We start from the raw sequence: 21,916 nt of genomic DNA on the forward strand, positions 1-21,916 counted from the left end.
CTGAAGTTTTCAGAGCATGGAGTTTACTGGGACCAGCAAACACAGGCAACTGGATTAAAGCAATTCCAGACTTGGTCTGGCCTTGAACTCTTCCGCAGTTTTTCAACCTGTGTGTGATGAGGCTGCCTGTAGTTTGTCATAAACATTATCTAGATCTGTTTGTGCAAGAGAAACATGAGATGACAAACCCAGTGGTCCTTTGTGGTTTGTTATGATTTCCAGGGTTTCTGGACTGTGTTTAATCCGGTTTTCTGTCTTAACGTTCCACCTCTCCCAATTTCTCATCTCTTCTCATCTTTTCTCTCTGATCTGACTTCATGCCTTGTACTGAATACTCCAGGGAGGAATCTGATCCTTTCTTAGAAAAAATCCATGTCTTATCTCAGATTTTTGTCTTTTTCTGAGATTCCTTGATGAGTTTTAATTTGAAGCTGAGGCATTGCCTGAACAGTGTTTTCTTCTATTTACCTTTCTGGGCAACGGGGACCCTGCTCTGTCTCGTCAAACTTCTGAAGTTAAGATCTATGAACAAATTGAAAAAAAGGTTGTCTTCCCCTTGGGTGCAGCTCTCCAGAGGCATCTTTGCCATGGATTTGCACAGCCCTGATGCTCTCCTCTCTCATGCAGAAATCCCAGTTGTGCTGCTGTTTAAACCCATGGTGTACAGAGGGAGGGAGCTCTGTGTGAAAAGGCATGCACACATCAGAAGGCAAGTGACGAATACGGGTTTGACAGCTATGCCTAAGGGTGAAAGTCTCTTAAATAAGTTACGAATTTGCTTAGGGCAACAAGCCTGTATCAAAGCTTCAGGGATATCACAAACACTCTGCAGGGGTCAGAAACCCGCTGTGAAAAGGAGTTCCTAGCTTTTGGTGTGAAATGGCACCTGGGCTTCAGGTCAGCACCAGATCCTTCGGGGGCATCTTGCGTCTGCCTGTGTCCCTGCAGTGCCAGGAAAGACTGGACCACCGTGGCAGGTCTCTGCCCAGCCACACTCTCCATGGGGGCAGTCATGTGGGCAAAGTCGATGACCAGTGACGAGGCTGTCCCTGGGCTGCACGCTCCTGGGCTCTCCAGAGGGGCTGCAACCAAGCCCCCAGGCTGCCGGGGTTGTGAATGGGAAGATGTTACTCGCACTACTTCGTATGCCTTTTTTTAGGTGATGCCTTCGTTTGCTGTGAGTGGTTCCAATGAGGAGTCTGCCCCAAGCTGCTAACCCCTCCATATACCCATGCATGTAGGCAAGAAGTAAGATTTTCCCCAAAGGGTGAGAAATTTTTCTAGGAAAGTAAATCCATTTGGAGGAATTTTTTACCCCGGTGATTTGTACTGGAGTAACATCTCAGAGCTTCAGTGCTAGATCAGACACCTGCAGTGAACCCCTGCAAAAGCTAAGCAGCTGATCCCTGCCTGAGGGGAAGCTGGTGTGTGTGTGTTGGAGATGGGATCAGCTATTTGTTTATAATGACTTTGGAAGGGGGGAACTGATGCTTAAGCATGTTAAACATGTGTTAGATGGTTTTAAGAACATTAGTAGATGATGTTATAGATGGCTATAAACTGCTTGCAAAGATGTCTTTATTGATCTGTTGGACTATGGCTGCTACTCGTTTATTAGAAATTTCCATTCGTTTAGTCCTCTGTAAAGGATTTATAATGTGTCTTTGATATGGATTGTGAAATAAGGGGGTTTTTTATTAGGTATTGTAGAGTTTAAAAACAACTTTAATTGGTTTATTCTGGGAAGCTGGTGGTGAACCAACTGGTCAAATATTGAGGAAACAGCAGTTATTTTATTCGTTGAGTGAAAGGATAAAACATTTGCAGCCGTTCATGTACCTGTACAGAGGCCCTGATTAAGTCTGATGAGGCAAAGTCGTTGATCATGTTGGTGGTGAATTTCAGCCCAGTTCCATCTGGAAGAAGCAATCAAATATCTACTCAGGCCCCCTGCGGTGGGGGGATTAATGCTGCTGATTCAGACCTGTTGGCTCATTAGTGCTGTTTCATTTATTTAAAGCTTATTGTTTGATTAAATAAAAATATTGGAATGTTTGTGAGGCTCTGGGAGATGCACGGGGCTTTGGGGAGTGAGTTGATGCAAAACTATGAGGCTAAACCGTGCAGGGTCCCTTAACTAAATACTGTTAAAAGTCAGAGTGAAATTCTCACCCCGCTGAAGTAAATGGCAAAGCTCTCAGCAAGTCTGGTGGGGCAGGAATTTCATGTAATGATTTCTTTGTCTGTGTGTACTAACCTGTAGCTTACTTTAAAAATCTGCCTCTGAAGGATATACAGCTAATGTTTATTTAAAAAAAAAAGTCTTTGTGGACTACTGGCAGTTGTCCATATAGCATACAGTATAGCCTAGAGAGAATTTTTAATGTGCAATTTGTATTGTGAGAAAAGGACACCCCGTTCACTTTACCTTCTGGAAGAACATAATTCAAACCAAAGTGATGAGAACAGGCATGGAGAAAAGCATATGATTTTTCTTCCCTCCCCCAAAACCTGCTGGAAAATCCTATTGATGACAAAGTTCAGACTGAATCAGTGGATGAAATGATTCATAACTGGAGTGAAATAAATTGTGTCTGAAAATTCAAGATGCTATATCAACATTGCAAAAGTCATTTCAGGTGCCTTTTTTTTTTTTTGAAGGATCAGTTCTGGTACAAGAAACTTTGTCAAGGAAAGGATCTGATGACCATTAAAAAATTCCACTAAACAACAGCAATTTGCAAAGGGGAAGGTGGCAGAAGATCTGCACAAGACTTACTGCACACATCTGAATTCTTGTCAAGGAAGTTTGTGTTCATACAGGCCAGATCAGATTTTTGCAGTCCTGCATTCCTACTTACCCACCCGAAGACATGCCTCCTGGAGAGCTGTGAATGTCACTTTAGCCAGTTAAGGCCACTCTCTTGCAAAAAATAAAGGTGCAAACTCTTCTTTCCACAAGTTGTGTTTTCTGTAAAGGGTCTGTGCACACGTGGGAATTGAATGACAGGCTTTTGTGCTTGAAAGATTAGAGCTCTTCCCTTTGGAGAGATGCACCTTGTCTTGCCTGAGAATTTGAAAAAGCCTTTTCCTAGAAAAGGGCCCTGTTTGCTTGCATGAGGAACAAAAGCATGAAATCTTTCCTGATCAATCTAACCATCATTATGAGAGAAGCTTTCTGATAGCTTCTCTTTGTCATGTAACGTTAATAACATTAAGTCCACTTTGGCAAGGAAAAGCAACATATAATTAATTTGAAAATCAGGAAAGTGAATGTGATTTTTATACAAAAGAGGTAGTCTTTAACTGCAGAAGGCATTGTGTGGGCATGGCCGTGCTGCAGATGGGACCTCTCCCCTCCAACGGGGCAGGAGTCCCTCCTCCAGCATCCCCCTCCCATAACGTGATGTTGGGGCCTGAGGTCCCAGGCTGGGCTGGTTCCCCCATGTGCCCCCCCCCCCTCTGTGCCCCCACCTTCAGTGGGTCCCAGTTTGCCAGTCAGAAAAGGGATTGAATCTGACCAGTAAGAGGGGAACCAGGTGGGGCAGGGGTGAGGTTAGGAATGTGCAAGTGCCTCTGAACACCTGCAGAGCAAGTTAGTTCAACCAGGTGGAAGTATCTGAGTCTCTGCCTCCATCCACTGTTCTTTTCTTTCTAGAGCCTTAGCTCTACTAGAATTATTATTATTTTCATGCAGAATGCATTAAAAAGGGAAAAGGAAAAAACTCAAGCCCTATCTGAACTGATTTGTTCCCAGAAAGATGTTTAATTTTGTATGTATAATTGAAAGGGGCTAAATATAGCTGTATTAATATTTATGGGCCTTATGTTGGAGTCAATACAAGAGTTGCTGTTCAAGGCAATTAAGCTTTACCTTTTCACATCTAGGATTTCAGCGTTTGGAGATGACATTAGTTGTGTGACCTGCATGCAAGAGAGAAAAAACTAAAAGCATGCCATTATCTGTCGAATATTATACCCTGTATTTAATGCTGTTTGCTGACAGGCAGTTTGTCTCCGGCAAGGGTGATCTCTCAGAAGCAGGACTGCTATCTTAATAGGTGGGAAATTGGAGAAATGAGTAATCTCAGAGGCTTGCAGAACTGTCCCCACAGCCAATGCTGTGTTTGGGGAGGAACTGAGTGACTAGACTATCTCGCGGCATCAGAACGTGGGCATTGTCCACCTCTGCTGCATCGGTAGCTGCTGGGGACGAGCAGAAAATGATTATGGTGGCACTTCATGGACTCCATTTGTCTTCATACTGCTGCCACCATGGAACTGGGGTGTAAGAAACACAACCCTCAGTAGCTCTCACGTGGGGCAGGGCGGGCTGGTTGCACCCTATTCCTGGGCTCAGGCTATCTGTGCGTGTCCGCAGGGCTAGTCACAACCTTCATGTCATTAAAGCACAGGGAAAGCAAATCCTGTCCAGAAATCTGAGCTGCTGTAGGGAGCATGTGCATGGGGAATTAGGTCGAGGCTGTAACGATGAAAACAAGTCAGTTTGCGTTAATAACAAAAGCAAAATGATGATGTGCTTGATTTCTAAAGCACTGCCTTTCAAGAGAAGGGTATCACTAGGATAACATGACAAGAGTCCTGGCAGTGGTTGAATTGCCCTGCATTGCTGCTTATTGGAAGCTGTAGCTCCTCACTGCTCCAGTTAACAAAGAAACTGTTAGATGCTGTAAAGAAACTGATAAGGATTGTCTGAATCCTGCCTTTCTACGAAATTTGATCAACGCGTCAGATTCTTCCTTTCTTCCGTCTGGACTCTAATAACTGCCTTTGAGCAGGAGGACAGCAGTAAGGAGCCTCCGTCAAGGCTGCTCTGCAGCCTCCTCGGGGAGCGAGGGGTTAACCTGCCCTCCCCGGGGCAGATGCTCACAGCTAGGGCTGCAGCTGGAGGTTGGCTCAGTGGGGTGAGCTTGGTGTTCATCCCTTCTTCTAGGATTCGTGCACCCCATGAATTTTGAAGCTTTGTGTGGGTGTGTTTCTGTTCTTTCACTGGTGCATTGTATATTTTGGTAGCTGGAAGCCTTTCAACCCCCTTCAGTAAGCATCAGGGAAAATGTGTTTTCTGATGGCTTTCGTTAATTTTTCCTGTCGGAGCACAATGGCTGCTTAAACAGGGAGGGGAAAGCTGAAATCAAATGGCACACCCACAGAGGCAGAAATGGTGGCCACACTCTTAGTGGCTGGAAATGAGTTTTCAGATCTAAATGGCCCCTCTGAATTCAGCCTTGGCTCTGGGGATTCGCACCAGGTGACGCTGACCCCAGCAGACCGGCATTTCCAATCACAGATGACAATATCCTTGCCAAAAGGTGTTGGCTTGGTAGAAAAGGATGGTTCTCTGTTGTGCCTGAGAGCAAGTCAGCTCAGGGCTGAGTCCCACCTCGTCTCTACTCCTGAACACAGGCAACCCAAGCTATATATTAAGGAACAAGGGAATTGCACCAGTTAAATTTAAAAAACTCATTTAGCTAAAGCAGCACAAGCCCCCATGAATATTTATCTAATGTTATGGAAGCATGTGGACTCCCACCTACTTTATTAAATTGATTTTCAATAAAAATGCCAGTGGAAGACATTTGATTAATGGCTGGTGGGACAGCACAATTAATGTGAAGTCTGGAGTCAGCAAGAAGTGTCCGCTGAGCCTGTGTCCCCCTGCTGGAGGCTGGGCTAGGAAAATGTTTTTAAACTTCTGAGGGACAACTGTGATGTTTCCCCATGTGGTTTCCACAATGAGGTGGACAGGAACTGCTGTCTTGCTGCTGTTTGGCTGGTGCATGGTTTTGCTGAGGGCTGATGTCCTGACCTTAAAGCTGGTGTGTGGCTTTCAGTCCCAGTGCTCTGCCTTTTCCTCTGCTTTTCACACCCCTCCGAGCAGGCAGCACCTGAGAATTAAGCACAGCAGTGAGCTTCAGCAATCATGTCAAGTTTGACTGAGGCTCCCTGGGCCTTTGCATTTAAGCATTCCTGGGATTAGCTCCATCAGCCTCCGGATCCACTCAGCTCCTACCAATTTACCTGCTAGGATTTGTCTCCTGAAGGAACACAATTTGAAGCTGTAATGTTACAGCTCTATTAAAGGGCTCCAGCACGGTTTCCCGTCGTGACCCCCTGCCAGGGCTGGCACCGCCTCTTTCCGATGAGCTGCCAGGAGCTTGGGTGGGAGATGCTGAGCGTGGTGCAAGTGAGGGTTGCAGGCACTGCAGTCCTGGGGCCCCGCTGAGCCGGGGAGCCTGGAAATCCCTGTGGCGTGAGGGGGGCTCCCTGCCCTGGGAAGGCAGCAGGGCTGGGGGCTGCCTGCACAGCCGGGAATAGAAACTGTCCCCAGGGATCTTGCAAAAAATGTTTGGAAGCTGCTGTGGGTGGGATGTTGCATCACTTTCTCTGCAGGGGGGTTCTGAGCCAGAGGCGTAGGTTTTTCGGGTGTGATGGTTAAGTGAGGACTGTGCGGGAACAGAGGCGGGTGGCGTGCCTTGGTGCAGCAGGGAAGGCGACGTGTTGGGCAGGGAGGTGTGTTGATCTCATCATCCCTCGGCTCCACACCTATGGAGCCCAGAGAGGTACTGCAACACTGTGTACTGCTGCAATGGGGGTGCCTGAGTGGCACCATGTAACCAAGACCAGGGGCATGAATCCTTCCCCCAGCTAATGCAGGAGCCCCGGGCTAGGGTCCTGCACTGGAGAGCAGGATCAGTGCGCTGCTGTGCTCACCCATTCCCAGAGGGCACACAGTGCCCAGCAGGCTACGGCCAGATGGCACGGGCAGAGCAGCCCTGGGCAGCAACAGGGCAGATGTTCCTGATGCTGCCCTCCAAGGCTGAGAGGCTCTTGTAGTAGTCTCTATTTTGCAGTATTTTGGGTTTTTCTCTGCATGCAAATGTATAATGATGCCCATGATGGTGCTCTGCCTGCAGGAGAAGAGGGGGACCCCGGGCAGCGCCCATGCCAGCAGGCAGGGAGTGGGTGCAGATACTCCAGCATGTGCTGAATTGCTTGGGCACTCCCGTGCTGCGCTTGCATTACCAGGGAGCTGGGCTGAGACTGGGCATTGGGGAGTGCTGGGAACAGAAAGGAATAATAGAAAAAAAAAAGGGAGCAGGTGCTGGCTAATATGTATGTGGCAGAAAAAGAGGAGAGTTCTGGCTGAAAACAGAAGCTGAGAAAAGGCAGATTGGCAGCCAGCATATTTCTGGAGACAGCTTTCTCCTCTGTAGGCTGTGAGTCGCTTAAGAAACGTGTCAGTAAAGCACACTTGCAGCCACTGTCTCTAATAAATATATATTTAAGAGAGACATTTCTTCAAAACTTTGGCTGGGAGATATCTAATGCTGAAGGGATGGCATGAAAAATGCCATCTCCAGTGGAAGCAGAGGGTTGCCATGGGAACTGGAACGCTTCGAAAGCATGTTGCTAAAACAAGAAAACATTCTCCCCAGCAAAGGAAATTAAAAATTACATCTGGAGGCATCTGCCCTCTGCTTGTCTCTGATGGGAGTATCGGAGTATTATGCAGCATATCATGAGTCATGTAGTGGACAGAACTGAAATTCGATTATTTGTTGCCCAGTTTTTGTCAGTAACTGTGATAAAAACCCTTCCTGTCCGTGGGACAGACAATGCTGGTGTCTGAACAGTGCTGGGGAGGTGGGAAGATTTAAAGCCATAATGGAATTTCCTCTAAAAGCATTTTGCTCACCTGGAGATAAAACAACAGCCTGAGCACACAAATAAGCCTGTCTTGCCACGTGGACCACCCCACCGCTCCTGGGGTTTGCTGCCCCTGTGTTTGCTGGCCACGTACTTCCCTGAGAGGCATGGGGAAGCTGGGTGAGAGTAGATGTGGTGGAAGGGCACAGTGCGTGTCCAAGGATTTATCTTGCACTTTGGACACTCCGTTTATCCTTGCAAGTCTGGGATAGCAAACGCAGGAGTTATTTCCATGCAGCAAAGGTGGACTTGCAGTCTATGCTGTCTAATAGATTTCTTGATGTGTTGGCAGCAGCATGTGCAGAGGTAACATGGGGAGCTAGGTGAGCCCAGGCGGTGAGGAGAGCTTGCCCTGCCGTAAGAGAGGACTCCAGCATCAGAGGAAATGTTAAATTGACCAGTGCAAGGCAATGTGAATTAAACAATTTCATTCGTACAATGCCTTGGTATTGCTGAAAAGTAAATGAGCAGCGGTCGTGCAGCCCGGTGACCTGTGTGTGATGAGGGAGAGACAACTCGGTGGAGACCTTGGCTCTGTGCACAGCTCAGCAGCCACACAAGCAAAGACCACTTGGGGTGCATGGATGTGGAAGGGAAGGCGTTTGTCTGTGTTGCCCTGGGGGTGGTGGTGAAGGATGCCAGAAGCGTCACTGGAGGCACACTGTCGCAGGAGCTGATTAAGTTCTCCCACTGAAGGAAATGCCAGCCAGGAGCTAACAGATAAGCGAACCAGAGTGCAAATTACTGTGTTGCTCCCTGCTATGGTTTTCTTGTATTTTCGTCCTAGTACCTGGCATTGGCCTCAGGGGACAGGCTGGAGAATTAAATGGACTCTTCCTCTCAGCTATACAGCAAGCCCCAGGAGCCACTTTCTTTTTCTTTTTTTTGCGCACTACAGTCCATCATGCGGTCTGGCAATCCTCAGCTTGCAGAGCAACCTGGAAGAAGATATAGCTGGAGGCTGCACTGAGCCTAAAAGGCAGACCGGGAAACCTAGGCACAGCAGAACTGCATTGCGTGCTCAGTGCCATAGTGCAGATTAGCACCGATGGTGGGATTGAAGCTCAGAGCTCGGTCTGCAAACATCACGCACTTGATTGAGATGTCTTGTTTATTATTTCTCCCTCTGCAATGACACAAAATTAATGCAATGTAGTGTGTCTTTCATTTGAGTTTTCTTACATTTCCCTGCTTGCTTTCTGGCTTTCCAGTCTTTCCAGTTGTTTTCTATGTATCAATGATTATCAGGTTAGCAGTAGCAGTTTTGTATTGCACCCTTGTGCTTATCTTTTTCCTGGGGATCTGCCTTGAGCTCTGATGAATTGCAGAGCTCAGTAATTGCTTTACAAATGCTAAGGATTTTACTGGCACTGATCTGAAGTTTTTGCAATTCCTCTTCAAGCATGCCAGTGACCTGATGGGAGGTGATGAACTCTGTTAAAGACCTGCTGAGAATCAGTTAACCAAAGGTTCAATGTTTTTAGGAAAGAAAGTAAGTGATAACCCGATAACCTGTGCGGGCCAGTCTGGAAGCTCCCTGATGGAGAAGCTTCAGAGGTTTACCATGTCCACGCAGCTTCTGGATAAGCCTGGTCTAATGACTGACTCTCCCAGCTGAGTTATGCATGTGTGAAGGGATACAGCAAAGGCACCAGCCTCGTGTCTGCTTTGTTCTGGTGCTTTATCCCTCCTGTGTCTCTGCAGCTTCAGCCACAGTACTGAGGCGCAGGACCTGCTGCAGTCTTTCCCTGAGGGTGCTGTTCACCAAGATCCCTTGAAGTGGTCAACAAGATCATCACTGACCCCTAAATAGGGAGATTAACTGAACATGAGGTCAGGAAGGCAGGGCCAGAACAGAACACAGGTGTTTGGCAGGTAACACGGAGATGTTTGCCTAACGCTGAAGTACCAGCCTGGTGGTTTTGCCTGCATCTCTTTGCTCCCTCCAGTGCATACAGCCACGCAGGCACCCTGCAGGGCTGTGGCCAGCAAGATTCTGCTGGCTTTGGTTTCATTAGGGCCACATCCACGTGTGCGAGCCAGCAACATAGCATTCACTGAATGCTCTTCCCCATCCACTGGGACCGCCAGGGATTCCCTTCCCCGAGTGCCTCTGGCTTAGCCATCAAGGACAGACTTTAATACTGAATATGTTAAATTATGCATGCTGATTTATATTCACACATTTTCATAGAATCATAGAACGGTTTGGGTTGGAAAAGACCTTAAATGTCATCTAGTTCCAAGCCCCCTACCATGCAGGGACACCTTAACAAACACGTTTATGTATCATCTGTATTCCATTACCACAGGCACTGTAGAACCTCTAAAAGCATGCTTATACATACACATTCCTCCTCTGTCTTCATCACATCTGAGGGTGTCCTGAGTCCTTAAAATAGTAACTACAGTAGCTTTGTTCATTCCATCTTTTCTGTCTGTAGCAAAAATAGCACAACTAATTTGTAGTCTCTGTTTGTAGTCTGGATGTGTGAGAATGAGGGGTGTGTGTAAAGCCTCCATGACTGCACATTCTCCAGCAGTTGCTGCTTCTGACTCTCTCTCTCTTCTGTTCTGCCTGGACTTTGTCAATAATTTGCACCACATCCTAATTCTAACCTCTGGATGTGTATTTTACGTCACCTAGTGCAGTAATAAGAATACATGCATGAGCATGCCTGCCCAGGGCAATGGGGGAAAGCTGAGTTAAACTGTATGAGCCAAATGCATAGTTCTGTTGAGTCGTGTGGTAGTTTTTTGCCTGGGCTCCTAATGGAGAAAGGCTTATCACATAATTCTTTCTGCCTTTTGTCTTCTAAAAGCTTTTGAGCCTGTTGGCTGATCTGAACAAAACCTGACAGAAAGGTAGATATCTTAGAGATTTTAAGTCCCTGCAAGATTTGTGGAATTATGCAGCTGTGTGGAAAAAGACCCAAAGCAGAGAGAGGTAACTGGGTGGGATCAACTAGTGTTAAGCATCAGGAAAACAGGCTGGAAAAGCTGATTTGTGGGAAAGCAGGGCTTATTGGCTCCACCACTAGTAAAGCAGCATCTCTCCTAGGCTGTTCTGCTGGATAGAGCTCTAACCTGCATCCCTCACTCTTGCTAAATGTGAGAAAATGCCTTTCTCTAGCATGGGAGGGTGTGAAATCCCTATAGCACCTTCTACAGCAACACGCTGACTTACCCACCGTGCCAGGTATGCCCTTATCCATCACATGTTGAGACAGAGGGACAGCGTAGCATGCTCTGTGCGGGGCATTCAGACTGGAAAACCGGGCTACCCTGTGCTGTTATTCACGTGGAAGTGCTAGGGAAGGAGTGCACTTTCTCACCCAAAAGGGGCAAGCAGATGCCCTGTGTGCCTCTCAGCGCTGTGCTGAGACGGCATCCTGCTCATTTTGGAAGCAAGGAGGAACGAGGTGTGTCTGACTCCTCAGCCTTCACCAGTAGTTGTGCCTTGATCCAAACTCCGTAGCCAACGCGTTACATAGGCATGGAGAGAGCTCAGACCTCGATCAGAGCCACAAGCAATTGTATAACACATTTGGAGACTGCTTAGGGATTTCTCTTCTAAGAACGGAGCTGATCTTCCCTACGTAACCCAAGGAGTTTGTGCCCTGGGTGGCTTGTTCCCCGGGGATCGCCTAGGAATTAGACATCCATCTAGGCATTACAGCGTGCTGTAAATCCTAGACAAAGGCATGCTCAAGTTGTAACTGGGTCACTTCATGGTCCTGCATCTAGCTCCTGCAGAGGACACTGGGTGCGGCCGTGTTAGAAAGCTGTGTATTGGCATGCTGTGTGAGACAGGGAATAAATCTCTTCATTGCATCAGCTCTCCCATGGCCCTGCTAAGAGACATAGGGCAGCAGGCTGTCTCTTTGAGGGGTTTGACAGGCATCGTCTCACTTCATCTGAGCTGAAAAATTAAGCACATGTAATTATAGTCCATGGTAATCTCTCTCATTATATGTGAGTGGGTTTGTTGCTGGCTGTCTCTTGGGAGCATCCCTGAAATTCTTTTTAACTTCTTGCTCCCCCTGTGCAGAAATATCCAAGTTGAGGGGAGAGAGAGCGAGCACAGCTGGAAGTGATATCACACATGTATCTGTGTTTACAGATTTGATGACTTCTGTCTAGTCTGGATGGAGGACATGCAATTGTAGACACTGATGTGCCATCACACCAGAGAGAAGGTAGTGATTAATAACCATGGCTCACAGACCAGCAACTTGGGAACTGGCTGTACAGCAAATATTGGCAGTCCCAGGGGATTCGTGTAGAATCAATCGGTGGGTGATAAGCCAGCCCCTGTGAGAGGATGCCTTGGCATGAGAGGGACAGGCTTGATGCTTTCATGGAGAGCAGCAGATAGCCTTGTCTCCTGTGTAAATGTGGTGCCTTTTTGATCATAACTCTGCAGAAGCCACCAGGAGTGTAACGGAGGGGGTCAGATCTGTTACACAGCCTGAGTTATTTCAGCTTTACGAGTGAGACAGGGCAACCACTTCTGGAAGCAAGCAAACAGCTGAACAAAACTGCATTAGACAAATTGTTCATGACACATAGACAGACCTAGATAAGGATCTGATCCAAAGGTCTCATTGGCAATCCCCTGCAGGCTTTTACTCACCCCTGCTTCTGCCGAGATAAGACATTTGTTTCAGACGTTTATATTGTTTCTTTCCTTACTGTGTAGTTTATTCTGTGGAGTACAAATTTCCCATTGTTCAGTCCTTGGCTGACCCTACTTTGCAGTAGAAGAACATCCCACCATCTTTAACCATGTTGTCCCAGGTAGGAGCATGGGGCTAAAGCCAGACTTCATCCATGGGACCCTGGTCATCTTCATCTCTGTGGTCACTAGAGAGAGGCAGATGCTATTGGATGCTGTCAGGTCTGGGTAGGCTGACCTACCTCTGGGATACACCTTCCCTCCATAGACAAAATGGGGCCAAAGGGGTCTCCGTTGTGTCTTGAAGCTTCTGCCCAAGTGAGTTTTCCCAGAGATGTTTTGGTGGTTTAGGTAGTTCAGGAAATTAAACCTGATGCTGCTGGTAACTCTGTCTGGCCTGCGAAGGACTGGGCCAGCTGCCAGCCCTCCTGGTGACACTCTTGGCTGTGATCACTGCCGTTCGGCACTGACTTCTGTAGGCTGTGTGGTGAGCTACCGAAAGCCTTTTCTTCTTGCTGATTTCAACCATTCCAATTCTATATAATTCTATATATGGAGGCAGTTACAATTTATTCCTATGTAAGAAAGACTGCTGACAGGACTGAGATACCTATATATGTTCTAGCTTATTATTCTTCTAACAACATGTGCACGCTGCCGTCCACTCTTGGGAAAGATGCCCAGGCTGAACTTGTCAAACCTGGGTGAATGTCTGCAATACGGGACTTGGCTTTTGCTTCTGTACAAGTAATTTTATATTCAAGGATGCTGAGGCACTAAAACAGCCAAGCAGCATCTGAAAAATATGTATTTTTACTTTGGGACTGGAAGTTTGAAGAGGTTGACTGTGACCTCTCTATGTGTGTTGTATAAGATACCCAAGTCAAAACCAATTGAAGAGAGAAAAGGGGCAGCACTGAGAGCTGCCCAGATCTCTCTGCACTCCAGCTCTGCTCTTGCTTTTGCAGATACTGGAGCAAATGCCAATACCGTCTCGGTTTTTGCCACCTCTGTTCCCCAGCCTTCCCCTCGTGACCCACACTCAGCCTCTGCTCCCAGGATACTTGGTGTGAAAGCATTCCAAGTGCAGCAGGGATGTTTGTGGTCCTGACATTAACAGTAGCACATGCTGCTTTGGGTGGCAGGAGCTCTGTCAGTCTATGTCCTTGGAGTCAGCTTTTTCCTCTGGCTGGGCTGGACAAGCCTAGGAGGCATTAATAGCACTGCAGTGATGTTCACTGAAATGTTTCCTTCTGTGCCGTTATTCCTGAGCTCCCTAGCAAAAAAATTGCAAGAAAAGCATCCTTAATGTATGTGGGAGAGTCTTGCTGGCCCCACAGCAACAGAGAAGCAGTGAAGGCTATTTCACAGGTTTCTTGTGCGTGGTAGGTGATGTAGATGTTGTGTCTCCATTTCTGCAGCTCTGGCAAGGGAGGTTGTGGGGAGAGGCATGGTTACCTTCTCCCCTCAGGCATCTACCCCTCTGCTTGTGCCTCCCTGTCGTCTCCCAGTACTGGAATGGCAGTCCCAAGGGCAAAGTCACAAAGAGGGTAGCCTGTGCCACAGTAATTCAAAGATGTACCCTTCTTTCTTCAGTGCCTCTCTTCTCACACGAAAGAAGGCACGACTCAGCTCTTGCTTCCCAAAACAAGGCAGCACCACAGGTTAAAAGGCCATCTGAAATACCAAGGTAGGAACTGGCAAAGGCAGCAGCCTTGGTGCAATGGGACTGAAGCTGTCAGAGTGAGAGGAGGAAACCGAGGGTGGAGTTTCTGGCTGGGGGCTGCAGCGTGCATCCTCCGAAGGCAAGGGCTGCCTTGAGCTGTGGTGCAGCTCAGCTACAGGAGGCTTGTGGGGCTTGTAGCAAACGTCATGAAAGCCTCTTTTGTTCCAGAAGCTAAACTGGGAAGGAAAATTAAATCCTCCCCACTGACCGGGTGAGAAAACAAAGAATGGCATATCCAAAAAGCTTTTGTGTGCAGCTACAAAAATTACCTTCTGCTGCTTATTAATTAGCATGGCAAGGATTTGGAAGAAGGCATGGTGTAGATGTTGGTAGTACAAACAAACTACTTGTGTTTCCATTCCTAGGGATGCTGGGTTAGCTGTAAAGCACCATCCTGTCCGGTGTGCTCGCTTTGGGTTATGTGACGTGGAAAAGAGCTACACAGCATCCCCTCTCTCCTTATGGTGACACTGCCCTCTCTGCAGGCTGGTAGGAGTCCTTCCCAAAGGATTTTGTGCATTTGAGGTGCCACTGGGCAGGTCCTTGAAAGATGATCACTCAATAAGGGGATGTCATCAAGCTGAGAAGCTCTTGAGCTGAGGCTAAATGCAATTGCAATCTAAGAAAGCGTTAAGGGACATTACCAGCTTGTTAATGCACTTTTTAGGTTGTGACCATGGTTGGAGATGGGATATTGGGCTGGCTGGAGTCCAGAGCAGTTCATAGGGAGCCTGGTGCAGGAACAGCTACCTCCAGGCACTGGCCTGGAGCAGGTTGAGGGTTTGTACCCCTGGGTGTAGAAAAGCCTGAACACCACTGTCCTCCTTTCTAGTCTCAGCCATGCCATCGTGCACAGAATACCAGTAGACAGACCTGTCACCTCAGAGCTCCCTTAGGTCCCAGTACAACCCTGGGGCAGGGCTGGAGCACCGCTACTCTGAGCACAGCCTCAAGGAGGTCCCCATCCCCTCCCTCATCCAGCTTATCTCCGACATAAGGATGTGCAGCCTCCCTGACGTCAGTCAGCGCAGCAGCCAGGAATCTCCTGCACGAAGCCGCAGTGGCTTCGCCCCTGTTTTAATAGCGCACATTGTTTGGGAGCCTCCAGTGTTCAGATGCAGGCACATCATTTCTGCTCGCTTGCGGCATAGCCTCTGGGAAACCCCGCCTGGGAAACGTGACTGTGTTCAGCACAGCCACAAACCTCAAGAGCTGAAACACAACCGGCCGAGTCGATTATATTACAGCTGAGATTCCTAAATAAACAGCACTTGATGAGTGCAGCGGGATGTTTAATAAGAGCCTCCTCAGCCCCTCATGCCCCCCGCCTCCCGTAATCAGTTGTAGAGGCAGCCCTACAATCTACAGCCAGCAAGGGGAGAGGCGGCATAATTTGTATTCCAGCTCCGCTACTGCTCCTGGTGCTTCCAAGCGGCAAGTAAAAATAGCACTCCGTCATTTTGTAAATAATAGCTATCTCTTCACGGGCCCGGGGAGTCACGAGCACTTAAAAGGGAGATTGTGGGAAGTGGGAAGCATCTGCCTTGAGCCAGGGCCAGGAGCATGGGACATGGGGACTCGGGGTGGGGGGGACAGGGTCAGGCGGGTGAGATGGAAACCCTGAAGCACCTCAGCAGCAGCTGCTGCTGCGTTACACCTTCTTCATGCACTAGGGAAGCAACCGACCCTGCTGGTGTAGGGCTGGGGGCTGCAGGATCCGGCCCTCCACACGGAGCTAATAAGGATGTTTATCACCTGCACAAGCAGCTAGATTTGGCGTAGCAAATTCTTGGAGGAGAGGGGTAGCTTTTAAAGAGCAGGCAGGTGTGGGGAGTGCCATGGTAACACTGTGGGAAGGGATGTTACAGCTTTTGTTTTGCATTTGCATTGCAGATCTGCCCAGCTGTGGGGGATTTCTGCAGGCAGGAGCAAGCCAGTGTTGCCGGAGGCAGGGAAGGGGTTTTGTATGCTGTGGAAGAATGGAGAGCATACAGATTGACCTGCAGCACCTTCTGCCTGCTTACACACTTGCTCTAGATAGTTTCAGAAATACAGTTGTGCTGAAGCTTGGGAATCAGCTGAGCCTATAAATGGGAAAAGCCCCCAGACACTGGAATCAGCCTCAAACAAATGGCTTGAGAACGTGGCATGCCTCTTGGGTCTCTAAATTCTGCTCATGTTCAAACGTTGAACCTGAAAATCTCTTGCTCTTCTGGTTTCCTGAGTGCTTCAGTGTCTTTCTTTGCTTCCTGGGTCACCATGTGGCAGCAGCTTGGGGCACAGTGAGACTCAGCAACTTGGCCAGAGGGTGCCTGTGCAGCTTGCCAAGAGCAACACCAAGCCCTCCACCGAGCCTGCATCATTCCTGGGGCCCTGGTCCTTGCTCCATTCTGGCTTCCTACCTTAAGCAAGTCTCTCCTTTTCAGTTTCCCCAGTTATAAAATAGGACTGGCAGAGTATCCACCTACTACCCCAGCAGGCTTGAAAGCTCAACTCAATTCACCTGTGCATGTAAAAAAACTTCGAGTCACAGGAAAGGATGATGCTAGGAAAGGAAAAATGCCATTTAATGTTCTGCAACAGGTCTAGGAAAAGTGCCTAACACTCAACAATACGGTCCTTAATTATTAAATCTTTGGTGAGAACTAGGCAAAACAGTCAAGCTGCAGTGTGAGTGTATCTGTGGATTGAGAAGGAGATAAGGATTTCCCTGACATGTCTGAGTGGAGGCAGGAGATGCTCCTCTCTCAGCTTTCTCTTGCTGCACAAGTAGATGCAGTTTCTTCTTGTTCAGGCTCAGGGTGGGTAAGTGTGAGGGTAAGGAGCAGGAAGGCTGGCTGAGTAGCTCCTCATTTCTCAGGAGGAGAAGGTTTCACCATCACAGAGCTGATGGGCTCAGGCAGAGCTGCAAGCAGTGCAGATGTTCATGGGCTGTAGGATCACAAAGGAAGCGAATCTCTGAGGCTGGAGCTTACTCTGTTCTGCTGGTGTTTTACTTATCTCTGGATTTCCCAGCTCTGCTGAAATCCCTGCTTGCGTAGTGATGATTTAATTTCAGAAACCCCTCCAGATCCCAGCCAAATCTTGCCCTTAGGAGCACATATTAACAGGGAAAGTTCAGTATGGCTTTTGCCGTGAAAGATGCAGGGAGCCCGTTTTTCTAAGTGCTGGGGCACATTGATAAGCCAGCAACTGTGCCAGTCCCCCCAGCTCGTTCCTGCACCAGGCACTGCCTTGCGGGCACGAGGGGGTCTCACCGAGTTCAGCAGGTTGGCACGGCCTGGCCCAAGGGCTATGTCTGCAGTCTGCAAATGGGGGATCCTCTTCAGACCCAGGTGGTAATTAATTAGTAATATTAATTAATAATATTAATAAATTAATGGCGTTTATTAATGCAATTATCTTTGATTGGATTTGCCAGTAGATTGAAGGGGCGGGAAGGGGTCTCTGGAGCTCTGTGACAGCCAGGTTACAGCATGATAAGAACATAAAGGCTGATGTAGAGACAGCAGGATCGTATTAAAAGGTGTCCAAAACTAGTTCTGCCTTTTTACCTCTCCGTCACTTCCTATACCCTTCCCTCATGCTTGGACCCTGAGGACCACATTGTAAAGTACGGGTCCTTTCATGGACCCCTGTCCCTCTGCCCCTTCAGGTGCAGGGAACAATTCATTTTGCACCTCACAAGGACTGGCTTCACTGGCCATGGGCAGCCCTGGACCCTGCTCTGATAACCATGGCAGTACATTATTATCTTGGGCAAACTGAATGCCAAGAAGGGAGGAGGGGAGGGGAGAGAGAGAGAGTTTGTGTTTTGTCTAAAACATAATTAGCTTTCTTTCACTGCACGTGTTAGCCGAAAGAGCCTCACTTCACTAAATGTTCTTCTCTGCTGTGTATCTCATTTGGGCACTTGTTTGGAAGGAGACAGAGAATACCCCGAGTATTTAAGTCTTACAGAAGTAACTCATTTTGTTCAGGGTGACGTCTTGTTGGCTTCCGGCTGTTTCAGAAAGTGTACCGCATACATATTTCTCTTTAACCTTCTTTTTATCTCATCAAGACAAGATCAAGGGTTACTTATATAGCACAATAATATCAGCCACAGGCTGCGTCAGAAACTTTCCAGCATAGTAACTAAAGATACGTATATGTATGTTTTAGCCATTAAGGAGAAAACCCTGCCAGAATGCATTATCTTATTTTTGGATACGAAACTGCAAGCACAAAACTAAGCTTCATAGTGCTGCAAAATAACCATCAAGGGTCAGAAGGATTTCCATAACTGAGTTGAGCAATGGGCTATCCAGGCTACTTGCAAAGCTGCTGCAGTGGCCAAAATAGAGTACTGTGCATAAAACATGAAGTCTTTGGGGCTCTAAATTAGTTCTTTCATTGGGAAAGCAGCTCAGAGCTAGCTTATGCCATACAAAAGGAGCACAACGGCATGATCTATCCCTAAAGCAGTGGTGATTTATAGTAACATAGGGCTAAACTCAAGACACCTCATCCATCATTTTTTCACTACAACCCAGTGGGCAGAGCATAGGACGATGAATCTGGCAAATCACTGTGCCTTGATTTCCATGTGAAATGGGACAGCAACAGAGATTTCAATTAGGAAACATGCCGAAATTGTAATGAAGGCAGGAATGACAGCTGTATGTGCTGCTCAGCATGTGCTGGTGGCTGTGTTCTGCAAAGCAGTTCGGTTTATCTTTACCTGAAGGTGAGTGATTTTGATTGTCCCTGGGTTTTAGCGCTCAGCGTAGGAACTGTGTGTGTGTGTGGTTTGGCTGGGGCAGTGAGGCTGCTGTTCAGCACCCACGAGGGTGGCGCAGCCTGGGATGCAGGGGAGCGTGTGATGCAGGCGAGCAGCAGTTTTGCAAGAGCAGCTACTCGCCAGGAGCAAGGCACTTAGGAGAACAGCAAGCTCGATGGCAGTAAAAGGCAATCAGAATATTGGTTCCTTTTACATACATATAAGCCTGAAGCTGTAACAAACCCAGGGTTTCCTAAAACTGGTGGAACATTGTTAGGCTGTTTATCAGGCTGGGAGACACAAAGGCATTTCAGATTAAAAGGAGTTTCAAAGCATCAAGGCTTACCTCTCTATTGAAAACGTGCAGATCTATACCATGTTATGTATCATGTAGTCACATACATTTTGTAAATACGCATTGTCTGGCTGTGTGGGACATATTCATCCTCGATGTAAGTGTGGAAAGCAGCAGAGCTACATCAGAGATGAATTTGCCCAATTACAAGTGATAAAATCAGCCATTGTTCAGGGCACAGCAGAGAGCATGATGCTCACTTGCTGAGGGCTCGCTAGGGAGGTGCCTGGCGGGGAAAACCACCACATAACAAAACCCAAACCCTTTCTTTGTACAAGCAAATTCAGTTCTCTAATTGCTTTTTTTTCCTTTTCTTTTTTTTTTTTTTTTTTTTTGTCCCAGACAGCGTAACTGAAGTCAAGACAGACATTTACGTGACGAGTTTCGGCCCTGTCTCGGACACAGATATGGTAGGTGCCACTGGCTGGGATGGCTCTTCTCCTGCAGCTGCAGCAGATGTGTCCCACCCTTGCCCCCAATCTGGGCAAAAGTGGGATTTTCCTAAATAGCAAGAACACAAGCAAGCATCCTAGCTGCCTCTCTGGGCAAGAGTGCACCTCATCATCTTCTCACAGGCCAGGGGAGCTCAGTGTGGGTGGTAGACAGGGATTGTTTCTCACGTGTGTTTGGGCTTTTAGAAACCAACTGGTAATGCAGCCTTGGAGGGGGTCAATGCCTTTGCACCACTCAAGCACACTGCAGGGTCTTCTTCTTTCCTGCAAGTGCAACCTAATGAAATGGGGAGAACTGCCCATGGGACCAAGACCTGGTCATGGCATGTTCCACCCGTTACATGCCTTGAGAAACTCCCTCACTGCAGCCAGCTATCCTTGACCCGACTGTGCATGGAGGAAGGAGGGTGCTCCCTGGGAAGAGCAGAGGATGCCAGGATCCAGTTTGTTTTGGTGGTAGTGCTGGAAGAGAAGAGTTCACCATCAAACTGTCCTTATTGCTTGAACCCAAAGGGAGACAAAAGAGAAAAAAGAAAAAGAGTGAACTGATTGCAATATTTTGACATGTACAGGGAAAATTATTAATGAAAAGGCCTGAGGTCTGAATTTAGGCTTGTATTCCCACAACAGTTTGTCTTCTAATTAAAACAGGACTGTGGAGCATAATTAATAGTGAGCTTTCTCAACAGCATTTCTTGCAGCTCATATTCCACACACGCCCAGGCACACAGAGAAGAGTTGGCTATTGATGGTTGCTCAACATTTCAAGGGTGCCACATGAGGACAGTCATGTATTCAGGACTGAGACCCTCCTGCACATCCAGTCCCAGAGGTGACCTGATGCTGGCATAGCCCAGGCTAGCAGTGAGCAGTCCCAGTCTTGGAGGGAACACACTTCAGGAGCAGGAGCAAGACATTGCTCTCACCAGCTTGGTCAGGCAGGAGCAATGTCCTGTGGCTCTTGCAGCCCCACTGGAGCTGGGAGGGTTTCATTTGCTGTGCTGACATGCCCATGAACATCTCTTCTGCTGCCCCACTGACAGTCCTATGCTAGCAAGCAGAGGAGTTGGGGGAGAATAAAATCTGTTTCGTTGAGGTGCTAGCCCCTTCACGCAGCCCCATGTTTCTTTGGAAAGACCACTCCCTCCAGGGTTAGAAGTTAACTTGGTATCAGCGTAGCCAAGAGTATTAATCTCATCTGAGTTCTCTCTCTATCTCGCTTGCTTTCCTACCGCAGTGGAGACCCGTAATATATTCAGCATCTTAGCCCTTGGGGAGTATCTGATAATTACTTCCAAGGTGGAGCATATTTGATTAAGGGAGTGTGTATAATGAACTGTGAAGAAGAAATATGAGGTATTGAAAAGAGGAAGGTATTCTCTGCAATGTGATTTGACAAAATGAATTTAAAATTAGGAAGACAGTTAAAGAATAGTAAATTATTTCCTCTTCACGTGCTTTAGTTCCATGTATTTTACAAATGCATAGCCAATGTGTTTTAGCGTGCTGTTCTGGTGCTAAATGCACTCAGAAACGTGAGAGAGAAAAACCCTGTCTCCTTGGGAAGTGTGGGGAGAGCCTGCTTTTCTGAGGTGGTTCCTTTCATCTCTGGAGTGGGGAAGCCCCTCCTTCCCAGCTTGCATCCACAACCATTAGTCATTGCGATGGAAAGCTGCTCCTGTGCATCTTGATGCAGACAGAGACTGTAATTATGATGATGGAGGAGAGGCAGGTAAAGCTGCTATGGAGAGCGGAGGAGAGCAGCTGGTTACAAAGTGTGGAGGAGGACATGTAGACCTTTTCCCTGAGATGCTCCAAGGGGCTTCTAATATCTCTTTCAGTTTGGTTTGGAAAGTAGAGCCCGATAGGACCTGACATATGCCTGAATCTTTGGTAGTGAGCTCTTGCAGCTTTGCCTCAGTCCCCAGAGGGGAAAAAAAAACGTTCAAAGGAGTTTTATGCTTTGGCAGATGGACTCTGGAGAGACTCAGCCTTAATGGTTTTGGTCACTTCTATAAGTAGGGAAGAGCATAACATAGAAGTAAGCGTGCTCCTTGGAAAGGGTGGCTTGGGAATGATGCTGTCATGGAAAGAAGTATAGAAAAGAGGCGAAGAATCTGAACATGATTTCTCTTTTCTTTGGGAATGATTCCTTAGCATAAAAGAAGAAAAAGAGGACCTGGGAAGCTGTTATGAAAGTTTTGCTTCTTTCTTT

General features: G+C 47.5%; 1 protein-coding gene across 1 annotated transcript in view; it reads left to right on the forward strand.

The window, feature by feature from the left end:
- GABRA3 (gamma-aminobutyric acid type A receptor subunit alpha3) overlaps positions 1–21,916 on the forward strand; it is a 76,929-nt gene that overhangs the window by 18,720 nt on the left and 36,293 nt on the right. Inside the window, exon 5 of the mRNA XM_037408394.1 lies at positions 19,592–19,659. Within this exon, the coding sequence (XP_037264291.1) occupies positions 19,592–19,659 (68 nt within the window). The remainder of the gene's footprint in view (positions 1–19,591; positions 19,660–21,916) is intronic.

The sequence above is a fragment of the Falco rusticolus genome, chromosome 14 (assembly GCF_015220075.1).
Source record: "Falco rusticolus isolate bFalRus1 chromosome 14, bFalRus1.pri, whole genome shotgun sequence".
In the NCBI taxonomy this organism is placed as follows: Eukaryota; Metazoa; Chordata; class Aves; order Falconiformes; family Falconidae; genus Falco; species Falco rusticolus.